This window comes from Camellia sinensis, chromosome 11 (genome assembly GCF_055761805.1).
Source record: "Camellia sinensis isolate YWXY chromosome 11, ASM5576180v1, whole genome shotgun sequence".
Classification (NCBI taxonomy): Eukaryota; Viridiplantae; Streptophyta; class Magnoliopsida; order Ericales; family Theaceae; genus Camellia; species Camellia sinensis.
Genome location: NC_138971.1, coordinates 9,182,477 through 9,202,283, shown reverse-complemented (window position 1 = coordinate 9,202,283; position 19,807 = coordinate 9,182,477). Strand labels below are relative to the sequence as shown.

Genomic DNA, 19,807 nt, shown 5'->3' with positions numbered 1-19,807 from the left:
CCGCAGTGCTCTTCGCGTGTCTCTCTTCTTGGCTTCCTTCGCGGTGCTATTTGACAATTTTGAATGCAGAGTGTTTGTGTGTTTCGGACTGTCGTTGGACCAACTGAGTTTTATGCTAAAACAAAACGAAAAAAAAAAAAATTAAACTGAAAACGGTTTTACAAAAATCGTATTATAAAACGGTTTTCCAAACACCATTTTATTTTTTAAAATTAATATTAGCAATCAATATTTATGTTGAAAATATAAATGACAAATTTTTTTTTTTACTAAAAACGTTTTTAGTAAAATTATTTTTAATTAACTCAAATTTAATTATACCTTAAGTAAAAATGAGCCGTTTTCATTGAGCTATTTATTTTTAATTTTTTATTGACTAAAAACGGCATTGGTGAAGCCGTGTTCTGGAAAACGGCTTTGATGGCAATAAAAGAAAAAACACGCCTTAGAGTGGGACTGAAGTTTTGAAAATGGCGTAATCAGGGAAATTGGCCAGAAAATCTGGGCTTGTTTGTTAACTGAGAAAGAAGGGCAAGAAAGGGGGTGGACAAAGGTAGAAAGCGATGGGAAATAACAATAAGGGTTTATCAGCAGAGCAGCAGCGTGGTCATGGCGGTGGTAGTAATCGAGAACAAGCTGCCATTATTAACCCCATCAGTCCGAGGCTAGGCGTAGGCCAGCCTCCGGCACCGACTCCGACTCCGGGGTCGAAGCCTGACAAGAATGTGAGCGAAATTCAAACTTGTCATCTGGTTCTGTACTTTAATTTTATTATTACTTTTAATTATCTGTGTATTTCGCTGTTGTTGTGTGTGTGTGTGATTTATGATTTTGGATGAAGCAGGGGAAGAAAATCGAATCATTGATGTGTCATCAGTGCCAAAGGAGTGACAGAGGACGGGTTGTTCGGTGCCAGAGGTGTAGAGCCAAAAGATTTTGTGTTACCTGCTTAACCAGATGGTATTAACTTATTACTTTATTTTATTGTTATTGTTTTTATTCACTCTGACTACATTTTTTTGCAAGGCATTATTATTATTATTATTATTATTATTATTATTATTATTATACAGCTTGTTTGGATGGAGTGATATGAAGGAAAAAGAAAAAGAAAATAAAAAATTAATCAGCTGTTTGGATTATTAAGAGGTTAGAAATGAGGGAAATGGAAATAAATGGAGAGAAACTGGTTGAAGTTAAAACTCACTCTATGAATCTCAAAAGTGTAGATATTGGGGCAGAAAAGAAATGGGCCTACTTCTATTTGCATACCCCACATTGTCTCAGTTCACACAATTACTCAGGTTCACATGCACATTATTTAATTTAATTTATTTTTTGATATAAATTTAATTTTTTGTGTTTTTAATCTCCACAGTATTATCCCCAAACTTTCAACCCTATCCCTAACCAATTAGCCACCACCACCTGCCATCCATTGTCACCAGCGCCACCCTTTCCTAACACCCTCCCTTCCACATCACCTCTCCTCAATCCCCTTCCCTCCTCCACCAATCCCTGCCTGGCCCCTTCCCCACCTCCATCACCTCTTCTCCAGCCTCTCTCCTTTCTTATCGCCTCTTCTCATTTGCCACCCCCTGCCCTGCCCTCCCTTGCCAATGTCACCACCTTCAGCTCTCCTTGCCAATGCCACCACCCCAATCCCACAAATTGCAAACAAAGAGAGAGAAAGAATGGGTGGGAAAGCACTGGGATAGGGTGGCAAAGGCTGATGGTGGCGGGGATGGGTGGATGGTAGTGCAATGGTGATTGGAACTGGTGGTTGACATTGGTAATGCTGGCGGCAACAACAGTTTTCAGCAAGGTGAGGAGGGGGTGGCTGATTAGGCTTTCAAGTAGAAGATGATGGGTGTGTGAGAATAGACAGTGAGGATATTTTGAAAATTTGTTTGAGGGACACAATGGTAATTAAAAAATTGAAGAAATGGTATGAATCGAGAAGATATGTGGTGTGCAAATAGGTCCCAGAAATGGGTGGTTACTAACTTTTTATAATACCAAAATTGTCCATGCCAGATACTAAAGAAATAAAAACATAAAAGATTATTTTGATAAAACAACTTGTGTAGTTTTTTGTTCCTTTTTTCTAATATAAATTTTATATGTAGAGAAATCTATATCCTTTCTCTTCTTTTTTCTTTAGCTTAACCAAATAAGAGGGCGAGAAACACAATCTTTTCTTTTATTTTATTTTCTCTCTTAATGTAACAAATAGTTTATGTTCTTTTCTCTCTTGGATTCTCAAATAGATTAAATCCATCCGAAGCATTGAATTTCATTATTTTGGTGCAATTGTTATGGTTATTACTGGTTCTTGTGAACATTTTGAGTTAGATTGATGTAGGACAATGCTAGATTTTGAAAAACAAACGTTATTTGAGGGCCTAAATAGTTAGTAATTTAAGGTTTTAAGGGTTAAATTGAAGATTAGTAGGTAGGGGAAGGGATTAGGGTTGATTTAGGGATGATTGGATAGGGTTTTAACGTTGACAAGTGCACGTTTAGTTGGCTGTGAATAGTAACTTGAGAATAGTAACTAGGGTATGTGCACAAAGAAGAAGAAGAAGAAGAAGAAAGATCTAGGAATCATTCCTAGATTCCCTTAGGTATTACACCTTGAGTTTGATTACATCACACATTCTATAATGAAGCTTCGAAAACTCGAAAAATTCTCTAAAATATCAATTCTATTAAATTATAAGCAGCACATGATTTTTTGTTTTGTGTTGTCAGATGCGGAGTCTGTGTCACATCTTCTTCTTCATTGCGCTGTGAAATTTTAGCTTTGGGATTTGATTTTTGCAGTGGTTGGTTTGGATTGGGTGCAATAGGGGACTGTGAAGGAGGTGTGATGCAGGCCGAGAGCAGTCTTGGCCTGCATCAAGGTGTGGAGTGGGGGGTCAGGTGGGGAAAAAGGCGTCGGAAAGTTTGGTTTTTGGTGCCTTTGTGTTGTGGATGGCTTGGTTGGAGCGTAATCGGCGATTTTTTCAAGGAATAACAACCCCAGTGCCTTGTTTGAAGAATAAGTTTTTGGTTGCTTTGTCTAGTAAGTTTTTTCATCTTGATGCTTTTTCTAATAAATTTATTCTTTATTTATCGATTATATATATATATATATCTAGAATTAGGGGACTTTCTAAACCAAATAGAACAAAAAAAGAAAACTACTAGAACTACGTTGACTTTTAAAACCAATTTAAGACCAAACAAGAAATAGAAATAACAATCAATTAACTTGACCCTTAAGACAATCCATAGGCGTCCCTGCAGCCCATTTCAGCAAATATGAAAATTACCAAAATACCCCTGATCTAAAAATACTAGAAAACATAATAATCATAAAGTAAGACTTTAACAATACTAGAAACTTTATTATATAAGATTTCCTATCAGTTTTTTTATGAAATCATGCCAATGTTCAAATATCTCCACTTCTTTAAATTTAGTCTTTCTTGAGCTTCTTACATTCTGCATCATAGACTATGAATGTGTTGGTTCTTTTCTTGTGTGTTTCTATTGTATTTTGTTTGTTAAAATATGAAGACATGAATGCACGTAAACACAATACGAATGTAGATGTAATCATTTAACAGAGTTCCATGTTAATTGGTGTGTTTCTGGGAAGAGCTTTTAGATGGTATAAGCAGTAACAATTGTTCTTGGGTCTCTAATAAATGTTTGGTAGTGCAACTTTTAATTTATAAAATGCCGTATGTAGTTACCATGAGCTTTCAGAATCATGACTCTTTGTTCAAGTTAAAGTATTTAATTTGGCAAAAAATGGTCTTCTTGGATATTTGAACCAAATTCAACTGCAATCTTTGTTAGTGACTTGTTTATATCTCATTTTTGTCAATATATTGGTGGTTGATTGTCATTATGTGTTCGTCAGTTGGTGTCATTGTTATTAAATTGCTGAGATTTTGAAGGCTTTAGTTAGGATCTTTACGCATGGTTTTTCAATTTTTGGGAGATGATAAAGCGATGTTTGTATCCCTATACCATGACTAGTTTATATTTCATTTTGTTTTTTGGCTTGTACTATAAATGAGTGGTATATTCATCGAATTGATTTGAAATGTTTTTTTATTTTTTATTTTATCTCTACTTATTGAGAACAATTAGACTTGGGCCATTTTCCAAGCTATGGAAAATTGGATTGCTGTTTTTTATTGGGAAAATAATGTGACAATTGTAAATTGGGTAAAATGCTTAAAATTAGTGGCAACTTTTTGAAATTTACAGCAACAATAGAAGAATCAAAAAATTGACAAAAGTAGGGAATCTTGAGACAAAATGACCGAATTGCTCGTCTCTTTCATTTCCTTCTCCAAACAACCCTAGCCACTTCTTTCGCCCTCCTTCACACCATTTCCTCTGCCCTCTCTCACCACCACTTCCCATCCATCCCGAAACTTGTCCACCCCTCCCCTACCCATTATGGTCAACCCCACTGCTCCGTTATCCATTCCCCCACCCACCTCTGCCACCCCTAGACCATCCCCATCCAACTCAACACCCTAGTTGACCCAAACCCTAGCCACTAGAATTGCCTAAACCTCTCTAGCCCCTTCTTGTCGCCACCCCACACCCCCTCTCCCTCACTGCTAAAAAACCAGTAAGGTGCAAGTGGAATATGTGCAGGGTGCAAGTGACAAGTGTGTACAACCCCACACAATTTGCACCCTGCACATATTAGACTTGCACATTGCTGGTTTTAACTACAACAAAGGAAGGGGGTGCGGGGTGACAACGGGGAGTGGCTGAAGGGTTTTAGGTGGTCCTTATGGCCACGTTTTGGGTTGACTAGGATGTTGGGTTAAATGGGGGTGGTAGAGGTGGGTGAGGGAGTAGCGGGGGTGACAAGAATGGATGGGGAAGGGGTGGGGGTAACTAGAATGAGTGGGGAAGGAGTGGACGATTGTTGGGGGTGGGTGGGGAAGTGGTGAGGGAGGGTAGAGGACGGGGCTAGGTATAGTTTGGAGAAGAAAATGAAAGATACAAATGGCAATTTGGGTAGCGTTTAGTTTAGTTTTAGAATTATGATTTGAGTGTGAAGTTATATTTTGAGTTTGTAAGTTTTGGAATTATGATTTGAAAAGAGAAATTTCTTTGGTTATGAGTTTTGAAAAGAGTTTTGAAATAAGAAAAGTTGTTTGATTATGAGTTTTGAAAAGAGTTTTCAAAACTTAATTCAAAAACTTATAACTCATAACCACATATACAACTTAAAACTCTATTGAAAATTCTATTCAAAGTTCATAACCAAACTCTTTTTAAAATTCAATTCAAAAAAATAATTATTGAAAAAAATAAATTTTTTATTTAAAAAATTAAAAAAATATCGAAAATATTGTTTTATTTAAAATATTAAAAAAATATATTATTTCTTGTTAAAAAAAACACTCAACTAGTGCTTTAAAAAATATCAAAAACAAATATAATTTTTTTTTTTCAAATAACATGTGCTAATTGCAACAAAAAAAAAAAATGTACTATTCCGGTCAACCGGCCGGACATCCGGGAGGACGACCGGGTAGACCAAAAAATTCAAAAACTGTCCGGAAGGATGTCCGGGCGGACCACTAGGTAGACCAAAAATTCAAAAACTCTCTGGTTTACCAAACATGTTTTCAAATGTGTTTTGAAATGTGATTTGGAATCATATTTTGAAAATTCTAATCAAACATGGGGTTGGAATCATGATTTGAGAGGTAAACCAAACAGAGCCTTGATCCATCTGTCTCAAGATTTCTTGATTTTGTAATCTTTTTTATTCTTCCATTGTTGCTGTAATTTTTAAAATGTTTCCATTCATTTGTTATATTTTGCCCCATTTACCACCATCACGTTATTTTCCTTTGTTTATTCCATTCAATACAAAACAGGATTGTAGTTCCTATGACAACAGTGATGCACTGGCGGTCATCCATTATTAAAACATTTTGTATTTTTATCTTTCCATTATAAAATGGGAGTTAGTGCTTTAAGGATTATGACCTGCAAAGGGGAGATTTTTTTCGATTTCGTTTAGGGGCTGTGAAATCATTGTGGCTGCTTTTCTATGTGGCCTATGAAGACAACTTTTGAAATTGACGAAACATTTGATTTTTTGAAATTGAAAGGAATTCTTACTTTTATAACTTCCCGAGAAATATGTCACTATCCACATAAACCCTTGATTTCATGATTAACCATACTGAATTTTGTCTTTTATAATATATGAGACTTTGTTTGCAAGAAACTCTTACTGGGAGTGACGTTTCTGCTCTAAAACTGTGATTCGACAGTTCAGAAATGGTATTTAGTTCAGATGATTGTGCACATCTGTGGGCAAGTATCATGATATTGGTACTAATGGACAAGATTTCTGCTCTTTTTCTGTGAATATGTGCCAGGGTATCACAGTTGGTTGTTAATTGTCTTCAAGTGTTCTTTTTTTATAGTTTTTCTTAATTTTTTTCTTAACTGTCTTGTCCTATTATTGAGTACACTTGAGAAGATAGATTTTATGCTTAATGTGGTTGTTTTGGTTGGAGCGGAATCGGTGTGTTTTTCATGAAGTTGCTCGTTTAGTTTCTTGGTTAGAAGATAGATTTTTGCGAGTTCTGTGTGGTTGGGTGTTGGGGTGTGTGGATCCTGATTTGTTTACGTTTTAGCTTTCCTTGATGATGTGATTGGCTTAGTTGTGTTGTTTTTGGTTTCGTTCTTGTATTCTTTAGCATCTCCTTGATGCTCTTTCTTCAATAAATTTTATTTATCATTTTTTTTTTTTTTGAGTCAAAAGCTTAGTTGCACGAAGTAGAAGAGGAGGCGGGAGCAGGAGCGAGGAAGCGTGAGCTGAGAGAAGTTTCTTAGGTTAGGAGCATCTCGGGGAGCGGTAATATATATATATATATATTTAATACATATTAATTATTTTATTTATTTATTATATTTTTTAAATAATATGTTATTGTTAATTTATTTTTTTATTTTTAGTTGATATATATATATATATATTATAAATAAATAATTATAATAAATAAGGAATAATAAATTATGTTAAAATAAATAAAAAGAAAGATTAGATATTTTATTTTATAATTTTTTTATGGAAAATTTACCCATAAGTCCTAGTTTCTGAAAAGTTGAACCATTTAGTCCTAGAAGTTTTCTTATGCTCCATTTAGTCCCATTTGCACATCAATTTAATGTTTGAAACATTAATCTGATGTTTGAAATCTAATGTTTGAAACATTAATCTGATGTTCGAAATCTAATGTTCGAAACATTAATCTGATGTTTGAAACATTGTAATGGGATCTTTCAGTCTATAAGAAAACTTTTAGGACTAAACAGTGTATAAGTTATTAATATGGGATTTATTGGTGCATCCCCCTTTTTTTATTATATATGATTTAATTAGATTCCTTTTAAATAATTAAATGATTTATTTTATTTATTATATGTTAAAAAGTTAAGAAATAATAATTTACAAAAATTATTATTATATATGATATTTTAAAAAATAATAATTAGATATTTTATTATATATGATAAAAATTGTAATTTATAAATTTTATTATATATATTAAATATGATAAATTATATTTATTATATATGATCCATTAAAACATAGAGACGAAGAGAGTGAGAACAACGAATAGATTGAGAGACAAAGGGAGAGAGAAGCAGAGACGAAGAGAGAGAGAAGCGCAGAGACGAAGAGACGAAGAGAGAGAGAGACGAAGATGATCAAACCCCTCAGAGACAAAGACGATCGTGATCGATAGTGAGAGAAGAGAGTGACGAAGACAATCGACGCTCTAATCCGAGCCCTAAACCAATCCAACTACAAAGCTGCTACCATTGTTCACTGTAAGTTTCTCTCAAAAACCCTTCTTCCTCCTCTCATGTCGACATCGAAGGCTAGGGTCTCTCTCTTTCTCTCTCTCTCTCTCTCTCTCTCCCCCCCTTTACGATCCCGTCTTGGACTGAATCGCGTTTCTCTTTGCACAGAAACGCGATTCCTACACGTTTCTTTCTAAGAAACGCGGAATCGCGATTCTTACTCAGAATCGCCACCTAGTTGGACGATTCCTGCAACTAAGGTCAAAAGTAATATTTTTTAAAGTCTAAAGGAGGAGAATATGTATAAATTTACTTTGTTTTTGTTTTATCATTAGATTACTAATTATTTTATTCAAACTCGTAATGTGTTTTTATGTGTCTAAGGCCTCGTTTGGAAACATTGAAAAATAGCCTAAAAGTCACTAAAAAAGTCAAAAAGCCAACAAATACCAAATAGTCAAAGATTGATTTCCACTCACTCTCCTAATTACACATCTTTTCGTAAAAAATAAAAAAGTCATTCCAAACATATTAGTTTTTTTCATGTCATATTTTAGCCAAAAAATCAAAAAACTACTAAAAAAACCTGTTCCCAAACGAAGCCTAAGGTGTTGAGAAGTGTCTAACAAGTGTTGTGTCGCGTCAGTGTCCAACACATTATCTTCTTAGAAGTATCCATGCTTCTTAGATATACACTAATCTCTATTTCAAAATGTAATTATGGGTTGCAAGCAGCAGCTAGTACTTGTGTAGCTAAAAAAGTCTTCTTATTCTCTGATACTTTTCATGTATAATTGCTGTCTTGATTGTTATTAATTCATCAAGCTTATAGGTATCCGGGTATGATGGAGGAGGCAATTGCTGAGGCTTGCCCTTTTTGTCGTGGAAATTGCAATTGCAAAGCATGCTTGCGTTTAGATCGACGTGATGATGTCAGTTTTTTCAGCTCCAGTCATTTCATGCTCTATTGGTGTCTACGATGTCCTTAGCTTTCTAGTTGTTAATAGTATTATGTGCTCTTCATGACTCATTGTAGAACCTGAATAATTCAGAGTGGAATATCAGTTATGATGATAGGATTCGCCACGGCAAGCATTTACTCCATGCGCTTCTTCCATTTCTGAAACAATTCAATCAAGAGCAATTGATGGAGAAGGAAATAGAGGCCAAGGTTCAAGGTACTTCTTTGGTTTAATGTTGCTTGAACTCTATAATTTGTTTCCAAGCAAAGAGAGAAAGAAATCTTGAGGTCACTACAGTATAGTGATTTGCGTAGAATAACGGAATCATGGTTTGTTGATGTGACATGACAACAGAGAAAATATATTATGGACTTAAGATAATATGCACTTTGCTAACGTATATAACATGGATTTGCCATGCTATTTGATTGAAATTTACTATGAAAGTGCTGCTTTTTCTTCTATTTCACTGTATGTGATTCGATTTTGCTGTAAGTTACATATTACTAATCACAGTTTATACTTTTTTTAAAACCAAATTTCAGGGATTACATTTTTATGGATGTTATGTGAAAATTTTGAGGTTACCAATGCTTCTTCCTCGTGGCTCTAACTTTTGTTCTTTTAACTATTATTCTAATCCAAAACTTCTATAAATCAGGTGATTTGAACAGGATGGGTTTATGATGCGCATAGTGAAGGGCTGTATAAACACACCCTTAATGTTTTAATTATTTGCTAATTGGATGTTGGATTTGGCCAGGGCTATCTTTGGCAGCAATAAAATTACAAAAGGCATATTACAATTATGACGAGCGTGTGTGTTGGTAGGTTTTATGATTTTTTGTCTTCCTTATATTAAATGTTTCTTAATTTTGAAAATGTTAATGATATCACATTTTTTGCAGCACCTACTGTAAAACTTTTATTGTTGACTTCCACAGAAGCTGTCCAAACTGTTCTTATCTCCTTTGCCTTACTTGTTGTCGGGAGATCCGTGATGGTCACTGTTAGAATTTCCCATCTTTACCTTCACCTACTCCACTACACACTCCACTTCACCTACCTCTACTCCACTACACACTCCACTTCACCTAACCCACTATCACCTCCACTACACCTACTACCACATTACCTTCACCTACTCCACTACACACTCCACTTCACCTACCTCTACTCCACTATACACTCCACTTCACCTAACCCACTATCACCTCCACTACACCTACTACCACATTTTCTTCTATATATAGATTGTATAGGAATTGTAATTAATGTATCTTGTAATCTATCAATCAAGACATCAATCAATAATACATAAATTCTTACATGGTATCAGAGCAAGGTTAAGAATTTAATATTTTTTCGCTTCACCGGCGGGCGGCAACCTCGCCTTGGCCGCCCGCCGGACCTCAACCTAGTCCGCTAGAATTGTCTACTACATACCTACCTCCTCATCATATCTTCATAACATCTCATTCTCTCTCGGCATCATAGTAGCCGTGATACTGCTCATACTTCTGGACAGCGGAGAGAACATCGTCTTTCTCGATCTTTCCGCCGACGCCGGTGGCGAGATCCAAGGCTCCGGCTTTCGACATCACTCTCCCCAAATAGTCCATAGCAGCTTCTCCACCGGAAAGATACTCCTAACAGCAGCGGAAAAAAGGTGTTTCCCTCAGCCAAACAAGGCTCAATAGCTATGGTCCTCATCAAAATACGTGTAATTGCTACTCCTGAACTTGGTTTCCCTATCCTTGCTAACAAGCTTCTCAAATGCTTCCGGGCCATGTTCTTCTATGTACTTCTCAGCAGCAGTTAGAATGTCATCTGGCTTACTGAAGATGTCCTTCTTCCTTGGGACATACTAGACGTTAACAGTCTGCTGTGGGTTAAGAAAGAAAGGCCTCAAATAATGCTCATAAACATATGCAGCACCACTGATACTCTTTATGATGGTGGATATTTCAATGCCATTACAACACAGCACCTTGAAATTTATTTTATTTTATTTTCTTATCTCTCTTTCTGACCATTACAACACAGCACCAGCACACTTGTTCCCACCTTTCATCATGGTCTCCACTTTCTTTTTCTTTTTTTATATTTATTTTAATCCATCTTTTTTGAAAACAAAACCAATATCACTTTTTTTAATTCCTTAATTTATTTTAATAACATGAGTGGCCTCTCTTTTCCACCATCTCCCTCTTTTGCTACACAATATTTTTGTACCACCGCCCACTCCATGATTTCCATATTAATATTATTATTATTATTATTATTATTATTATTTTCACAAAAAAAAAAAAAAAAAAATTCATTCCAGTTGATTTTTCTGCCTTACCACACCTACCATTCGAGTTTGCCAAACACACTTATTTTATTCATGTCAGGATCAACCCCGATCATAATTTTACACGGGAAAGAAAAAAAAAAAAAAAAAAAAAAAAAAAAAAAAAAAAAAAACCACCATAACACACCCAACACCCACAGTGGGATTTTTCTTCTCTACTCTGCTGCAGATCTCTTCTTCTTTCCTCCGTCCTGGGCGGCCCTTGACGGTGCTGCCTCCGTGTTTCCTACGCCGCCGAGCACGTTCACTCCTCCATACTCCTCCACTGCAGCATACGGCGGACCTCCAAATCGGAACATCACAGTGGCCTTCCGCTTCAGCTCCTTATTTTCTGCTTTCAGCACACTTATCTCTGCTCGCGCATCCTTATACATGCGTTGGAGCAGAGCCAGCTGGGAATTTAAATGCTGCACCTCATTTGTCCTACTCTGCAGCCGGTTCGACAAATTTGTGACCGCCGTCATGGTTTCCACGCATGACTTCAGAGTATACTGATTAGCCTCAATATCAGTTTGCACCGCCATTTTTTGCTCCACCGACCGCATCGGAAAGTTCAATGGAGCAAAACCAGAGGTGTTTGGTTGAGGTTCACTGGCCACCGCACCAGTTATTTCTCTTGTGGGCTCGTTCAGTTCTGGAAAGAGCGTGAGCAGGTTCTGGGTAGCTGGACGGGAAGAAGAGGCCATGTTTTTGGGTTGCTAAGTGTTTCAGCGAAATAGCAATTTCAGACTGGTAATGTTCGGAAGGGTTGGTGACAGAATGGCAACAAAGTGTTCCACAGTTTCTCTCTCCGCAGAGGCAGAGTTTTTTCAGCGAAGGGTTGGTTTCAGAGGTTTCAGAATGGTATGCCTCAGCCTCAGCCTTCGTCTTGGTTAAATAGCCGAGGCAGCCACGCGTATCGCGCGCCTCTTGCCGCCCGACAAACTGGCACGCCTTTTCATGGCACATCTTTTGACAAAGTGGACACGCCTTTTGATGGCACGCCTTTTGATGGCACGCCTTTTGATGAATTGGGCACGCCTTTTGATGGCACGCCTTTTGACAAAATTGGGCACACCTTTTGAGGGTGCAACTTTTTAAGAGTCCGACAAGACTCTGTAAACTGTCCCGACATTGATTCCGGTTAGTTTTTACAAGTGTCCGACAAGACTCTGTAAACTGTCCCGACATTGATTCCGGTTAGCTCCTTTATGGGTCCGACAAGACTCTGTAAACTGTCCCGACATTGATTCCGGTTAGTTTCTACAAGGGTCCAGCAAGACTCCGTAAACTGTCACAACATTGTCTTCTACAACGGTCCGACATGACCCCATAAACTGTCTTCTACATCGGTCTGACACCACCATACAGTGTCCTCTACAACGTTATGACACCCCATACAGTGTCTTCACCAACGGTCTGACACGACCATACAGTGTCTCCTATCCTTTTTTATTTTTATGTATTTTCTTGTTTTGTTACTCTCTCCAAACTCAAGTTGGTTAGTTTCTCTCCTCCTTGAGTTTGCGGGGGGCTGTTAGAATTTCCCATCTTTACCTTCACCTACTCCACTACACACTCCACTTCACCTACCTCTACTCCACTACACACTCCACTTCACCTAACCCACTATCACCTCCACTACACCTACTACCACATTACCTTCACCTACTCCACTACACACTCCACTTCACCTACCTCTACTCCACTATACACTCCACTTCACCTAACCCACTATCACCTCCACTACACCTACTACCACATTTTCTTCTATATATAGATTGTATAGGAATTGTAATTAATGTATCTTGTAATCTATCAATCAAGACATCAATCAATAATACATAAATTCTTACAGTCACTTGCAGGGAGGTGGTAAGGAAGTAATCTTCCGGTATATTGACAATGGGCGATCTTATCTGCATGGTGGTGATGCATTTCCTGTTTCTTCTAGAAAGGGTGTGATTCAGCACAGTGAAGGAAATAAGCAGCAGCAGGGAAGGAGAAACAAGGGGGGAGAAGAAGCAAAAAAGGGGAAGAAGGGAAAAAAAAGAAAACAGATAGAGAGAGAGGTACACAACAAACTTCATTTTAATTTAATGCCAACATTTCTCTAATAAATCCTTATAGTTATACCAGCCCCTTTTATATGCTTGTTTAATAATCCTAATATAAATCAAATTAAGTAACCAAATCTTGAGAAAACTCTAATAAATAAAATTCTGAAAAAGCTAAGCTTTCAGTCTTTGCCCCATCGATTTCCATCAGGGAGGAGATTTGGATATATCTGTTGGCACAAGCTCCACAGATCATGAAAAGTCAACTTATGAGTGGAAAACAAATAAAAATGGTAGCCTTTGTTGTCCTACAAAGAAAATGGGTGGCTGTGGTCGTCACCTACTAGAGTTGAAGTGCTTGTTTTTTGAAGATTGGGTTTCAGACTTGCTGAAGAAAGCAGAGGATATAGCTAAAATGCACAATCTTTTTGTCATGCCTAGAACTTCCCTGCAACGGTGCTCCTGTTTCAATTCACTGGGTGTCATCAACTTAGGCAGTGGCAAATCATGTAAAGCATCTTGTCAAGAAAATTCCAATGACAACTATCTGTTCTGTCCTTCAGCTAGGGACATTCAAGATGCGGACTTAAAGCATTTCCAGCAGCACTGGGTCAAAGGTGAGCCAGTGATTGTGAGCGATGTGCTTGAACATACATCTGGTTTGAGTTGGGAGCCAATGGTTATGTGGCGTGCATTTAGACAGATGAAACATTCTCAGCATTCTCAGCATTTGGATGTTGTGGCCATTGATTGCTTGGATTGGAGCGAGGTTAGTTCAGGATTTAAATTATTCATTATGGATGAGCATTGAATTATATATATATTTTTTGTGAATGATAACCAATCCGGGTACCTAAAAAACTTATGGCATCCAAGTGATTGTAAAGATGTTTCCCGCCCATCACATTTTCTTCCAAGTTTTTCCAAGAATTTAGATGAAGTTTAGAAAAAGGTATCCTTCGATTTAGGTGGAAGTTATGATAATGCATTATGACAGTTAGGATGTAAAATGAAGAAATTTAGGGTTAGGATTTAGGAAGAAGACGAGATAAGAGAAGAGACAAATTTTATATATCTTGAATAATAATAATATCCTCTACTCTGCATCAGCAAAATATATATACAAACCGTAACATTGCAATATGACCATCGTACCCTCAATTTCTGTAAATATTAACAGAAGAACAAGAGAACAAAAATAACCATTCTAACACTCTCCCTCAAGCTGGAGCATAGAGATCAAACATGCCCAGCTTGATGGATAAATGATGAAACGAAGGCCGAGCCAAAGGTTTGGTAAGAATATCACACAATTGATTTTCAGAACGAACATAAGGAGTCACGAGTTGCTTGCGCAGTAAGAGATCACGAATAAAATGGCAATCAACTTCTATATGTTTGGTTCATTCATGAAATGTCGGACAATGAAGATAGCAGCCTGATTGTCACAAGATGCTCATAGGAGTGGGAATAGAAAAGCCAAAATTCTGGAGAAGAGATTGAACCCAGAGCATTTCAGAAGCAGTATGAGCCATGGCACGGTACTCAGCCTCGATACTAGAACGAGCAACAACAGTTTGTTTTTTGCTACGTCAAGTAACAAGATTACCACCAACAAAGGTACAAAAGGGATGTAATCGGTTCGGTACGGTTAAAGTTTAGGAAAAAAATTATACCGAACCAATAATGTCGGTTTTATTATTTTGAATACCGATACAGACTGCTTCTTCCATCAAATCGCACCGAATTGAATCGATTGAAATGGTATGGTTTAGTGCGGTTTTATCGGTCTAGGATCTTTCAAACTTGAACCACTTTTAAATATAATTACTAATCTATATAAAAATATTAAATTAGTTATTTGTCCACCATTTCAAACATATCAAATCCATCCATTTAATAAATACTTTTCAATTCCTAGATTAACAAAATAAAAAAAAATAAAAAAGTTAAAAAATACTAAGATTTCAGGAATAATGAGTTAAGATTAAATATAATAACTTAATAAGAGTTTACAGACTTAGGTTATAAAGATGATATGGTTAATTAATTAAGGCTAATAATTTATTATACTTATTAATATCATTATATTATTAGATTATATATATTATAAATACAATATATGTTGAAGCGGTCTGTTTTAGTTTAGTTCGGCGCACAAGGTGCTTGAACCGATACCGAGCCAAAAATTGAAAAAATCAAATTTAAAAACTGCACAAATAGATTCTTGTTAAAAAAAGATCAAATATAGTCAGTTTGGTTGGTTTTTTTGATTTTTCTTACATCCGTAGGTACAATAGCCTGAGGTGGAATGTCGGCATTACCAAAGCTAGTGACAATGAGGAAGATGGTCGATAGAGCAAACCCGACCTGGAGCACTTTTCAAGTATTGCAAGATACAACACAGCCGCAAAATGGGGTTGGCAGGGAGTATGCATAAATTGACTGACCACACTCACAGCATACGTAATATTTGGATCCTAACCAACCGACGATAATGACCAATATCAGGAAATAAGTCCCCGGTTTCACTATTAAGCTCGACGCTAGAATCCATGGGAGTATCACTAGGGTGAGTGCCTAAGAGACCAGTCTCAGTGAGAAGATCAAGAACATACTTCCGTTAGGAGAGAAACAAACTTTGAGAAGAGCGAGCAACTTCAATCCCAAGAAAATATCGAAGATGGCCTAAGTCTTTAGTGTGAAATTGTTGGCCCAAATATTGCTTCAAATCAGCAATACTAGTGGAGTCGTTCCCAAAAATGATTGTCATCCACATAGACAACAACAATAATACTCATAGTAGACGAGTGGCGAACAAAAACAGAGTGATCAAATGTGGACTAAGAAGCACGGACATGGAAACGAGATACGACAATTTCTAAAAAATGGGGACACGGAAACGGTGGGGGACATGGCGAATTTTATTTTATTTATTTTTATGTATTATGTAGATTCATATTACATTCATCCTACATCAAAATTAAAAAATACTAACATAGTAACATTAATTCAATAAATATAACCATTACATTTAAATAAATTAATAGATCACCTATTCATGAAAAAGTCATAATAAACGATAATAAGAACTAAGATGAGAAGGGGAAAACATTCAACATCCAACAATATTGTTCACAAAAGTACTAAATAAGAGAGGCAAAACAGATGAGAGAAAAAAAAAGAAAAAAAAGTGAGCCCCATCATGTCACATGCCGTGTCCCTGCCATGTCCCCTACAAAAAAATCATTAAATTAAAGGGACACGCCATCTGGCGTGTCCCGTACGTGTCCCCGGCGTGTCCGCATATCGGACACCGCCACGGCACTGATTTTAGAGTGTCCATGCTTCATAGAATGTGGAACGGTGAAACCCAAAGGCAAGCACAACAACAATGAAGCGAACAAACCAGGCACGAGGGGACTGCTTGAGACCATACAAGGCCTTTCGCAATCGACAAACAAAATGGTCTTGACCGGGAACAACATAGCCAGTGGGCTGATCCATATAGACCTCCTCTTGGAGATCACCATGAAAAAAGGCATTCTTGATATCAAGTTGATATAAAGGCCAAGACTTATTAACTGCAACGGAGAGAAGAATCCGAACAAAGTTTAGACGAGCCACAAGAGACAGAGTCTCTAGGTAATTAACACCATAGGTCTCTGTGTAGCCTTTGGCTACTAGGCGAGCCTTAAGCCGCTCAACAGTCCCATCAGGGAGATACTTGATAGTATAAATTCAACGACAACCCACAATAGATTTGCCAGATGGCGGAGGGGTAAGTTTCCACGTCTGATTCTTATGAAGGGCATGCATTTCCTCGTCCATTACATGCTTCCAACCAGAGATGGATATAGCCTGCTGAAAAAAGCGGGAAATGAAAATACTAGACAAGCTAAAAGCAAAAGAGTGAAGACCAAGAGAGAGGTGATCATAAGGAACAAAATTAGTAATAGGATGTTGAGTGCAAGTACATTTACCTTTGTTGATTGCAATAGCAAGGTCATTAGAGGGCATATCGGCAGATGGAACAGGGGAGACAGGAACCTCAGACGAAGGAGATGAACTAGTCGGGTCATAAGGCACAATGCGACGAGCTTAAGACCACTAATAAACCTGCGAAGGAGGGGTAAAGGCAAGATGATAGGGAGATGATATAGAAGTGGAGGAAGGAACACAAGATGGAAGAGTAGGGGTGAGTGAGGCTGGCTGCCCCTCACGACAAGAGAGAAGATCAGTGGTTAACTGTCGCTCAGAGGAAGAAAAAAAAAGGAGTGGACTAAAAAAAGGTTATATCAGCACTGACAAAGTATCGATGTGACTCAGGATGATAACACCAGTACCCTTTTTGAGTACAAGAATAGCTTAAGAACACACATTTGCAAGCACGAGAAGATAACTTATCCAAACCGGGGTTAAGAACATGGACAAAGGTCACACAACCAAGAACACGAGGCGACAAGAGAAACGAAGACAATTTGGGATATAATAGAGAATAGGGGGACGTGTGCACGACACTAGAAGGCATGCGGTTAATAAGCAAACAAGCGGTAAGAACATCACCCCAAAACTGTTTGGGAACATGTGTGCGAGCAACATCTAACAAATGGCGGTGTTTCCGCTCCGCAATACTATTTTGAGGAGATGTATGAGAACAACTAGTTTGATGAATAATACCACGAGCATCACAAAAGGGATTCACAATAGACTGAACATATTCTAAGGCATTATCAGATCAAAATATCTTAACACATTTTCCAAATTGAGTAAAGATTTTATTATAAAACTTAGCGATGATCAAAGGCAAGTCAGATCTTTGTTTCATTAAAAACCAAGTCATCCGAGAGTAATCATCCACAAAAATAACAAAATGAAAAAAAAAACCATTAACAGTGGAAGTTCTAGAAGGACCCTAGATATCTGTATGGACAACAACAAATGACTCAGACACACGACTAACACTACGACTAGAAAAAGAACTACGGTGATGCTTTCCAATTGACAGGCTTCACACTCAATTTGAGAAACATGACTCAAACAAGGAACAACTAACTTGAGCTTGGACAATGAGGGATGACCCAAGCGAAAATGCCATAGAAGAGGAGATATAGTAGCACTTAACACAGCAGATGGAGCGTTAGGAGAGGTCTCCGTGTCCAAAAAGTATAAGCCATCCTTCTCATGCCCTGAATCAATCATCCTCTTGGTCTGGAGGTCTTGCAAAACACATGAAATGGGAGAAAAGGTTGTCGAACAGTGGAGAGATTGAGTCAATTGGCTAACAGGAAGGAAATTAAATAGAAACTTAGGAACATAAAGACCCAAAGGTAAAGAAACGGATGGAGTGGGGTGAAGAGGACCTTGATCACTGACAGGTCGAGAAGATCCATCAGCAAATATAATAGGATGATCAACAGGTCTAAGAGTATCAAAAAGAGAGGAATTACCAGAGATATAGGAACTAGCACCAGAGTCTAGGAGCCAAGGCTGAGTGGACTTAGCCACACATGCAATATTAACTAAACTAGTCATAGTAGCAGTAAAGGATGAATGTAGACTAGGCCGGAGGGACTGGATAACAACGGTAAGCTCACTAATCTGAATAGTGAGTGTCTCATGAGATTCAACTAGAGGAGCAACAGAACTAGTGGAAAACAAGGATGACAGTGAGGATGGAGCATCCATTACCTGATTTACATGGTCAGGTTTACCATACTTCTGCCAATACCAAGGTTCAATATGCCTTAGGAACCACAATGAGTACACTTGCTATCACCACGTGTGCGAGAACTTGGTCCATTACTACCTCCACCTCAGAAACCACCACGTGAGCCATTACCACGAGAACCACCTCCACGAGAACCTTGTGAACCAGAATAAGAGCGTCGTGGACTAGATGGACCTTAGTTGCACGAAGCGGGGGCGGGGGCGGGGGCGGGAGCGGGGGCGAGAGCAAGGAAGCGTGAGCCGATAGAAGTTTTTTAGGTTGGGAGCATCTCGGGGAGCGGTAATATATATATAGAAGTTTTTTTATAAATATTTTTATTTTAATACACATTAATTATTTTATTTATTTATTATGTTTTTGAAATAATGTGTTATTGTTAATTTTTTTAATTTTATTTTACATATATGTGTTTGTGTTTTTTTATTAATATGTATAATATATACTCATATATATATATATATTATATTTATATGTGTTAATGTTTTTTTTATGTATATATATTTTAAAGATTATATATATTAATATTTTTATTTTTTTATTAATGTTTTTTTATTATATATTTATATGTATGTATATGATATATATTAAATAATAGTGTGTTGATGTTTATTTTTTAAATATATATATATATATATTTATATAAAGATTATATATGTTTCATCTTTTATATATATATATTACTTATATTAGATATATATTGTGACAGAAGGCCAGAGAGAGAGGGAGCGCGAGTGAGACGAAGGTAGAACGCAAAGATGAAGGCAGAGGAGACGATGACGATCAGCAAGGAGATGATCTACGAGAGAGAGAGAGAAAGAGAGAGAGAGGAACTGCGAGAGAGAGAGAGAAAGACGATCTGCCAGAGAGA

The 19,807-nt window shown here is 37.2% G+C and overlaps 1 protein-coding gene across 10 annotated transcripts in view; it reads left to right on the top strand.

The window, feature by feature from the left end:
• The first annotated feature begins 385 nt into the window (after positions 1–385).
• Positions 386–19,807, top strand: part of LOC114268310 (lysine-specific demethylase JMJ27) — a 64,208-nt gene continuing 44,786 nt past the window's right edge. For 2 of the 10 annotated variants that reach the window (XM_082893557.1, XM_028209454.2), the window contains exons 1-8: positions 386–725; positions 845–960; positions 8,687–8,786; positions 8,891–9,032; positions 9,580–9,643; positions 9,725–9,825; positions 13,015–13,223; positions 13,420–13,977. In XM_082893557.1, the coding sequence (XP_082749683.1) occupies positions 564–725; positions 845–960; positions 8,687–8,786; positions 8,891–9,032; positions 9,580–9,643; positions 9,725–9,825; positions 13,015–13,223; positions 13,420–13,977 (1,452 nt within the window). In that variant the 5' untranslated portion in view covers positions 386–563. Of the gene's footprint in view, positions 726–844; positions 961–1,341; positions 3,068–7,500; positions 7,882–8,679; positions 8,787–8,890; positions 9,033–9,579; positions 9,644–9,724; positions 9,826–13,009; positions 13,224–13,419; positions 13,978–19,807 lie in introns of those variants that run through there. The other 8 variants (XM_082893560.1, XM_028209464.2, XM_028209458.2 and 5 more) reach the window with 7 other exon arrangements.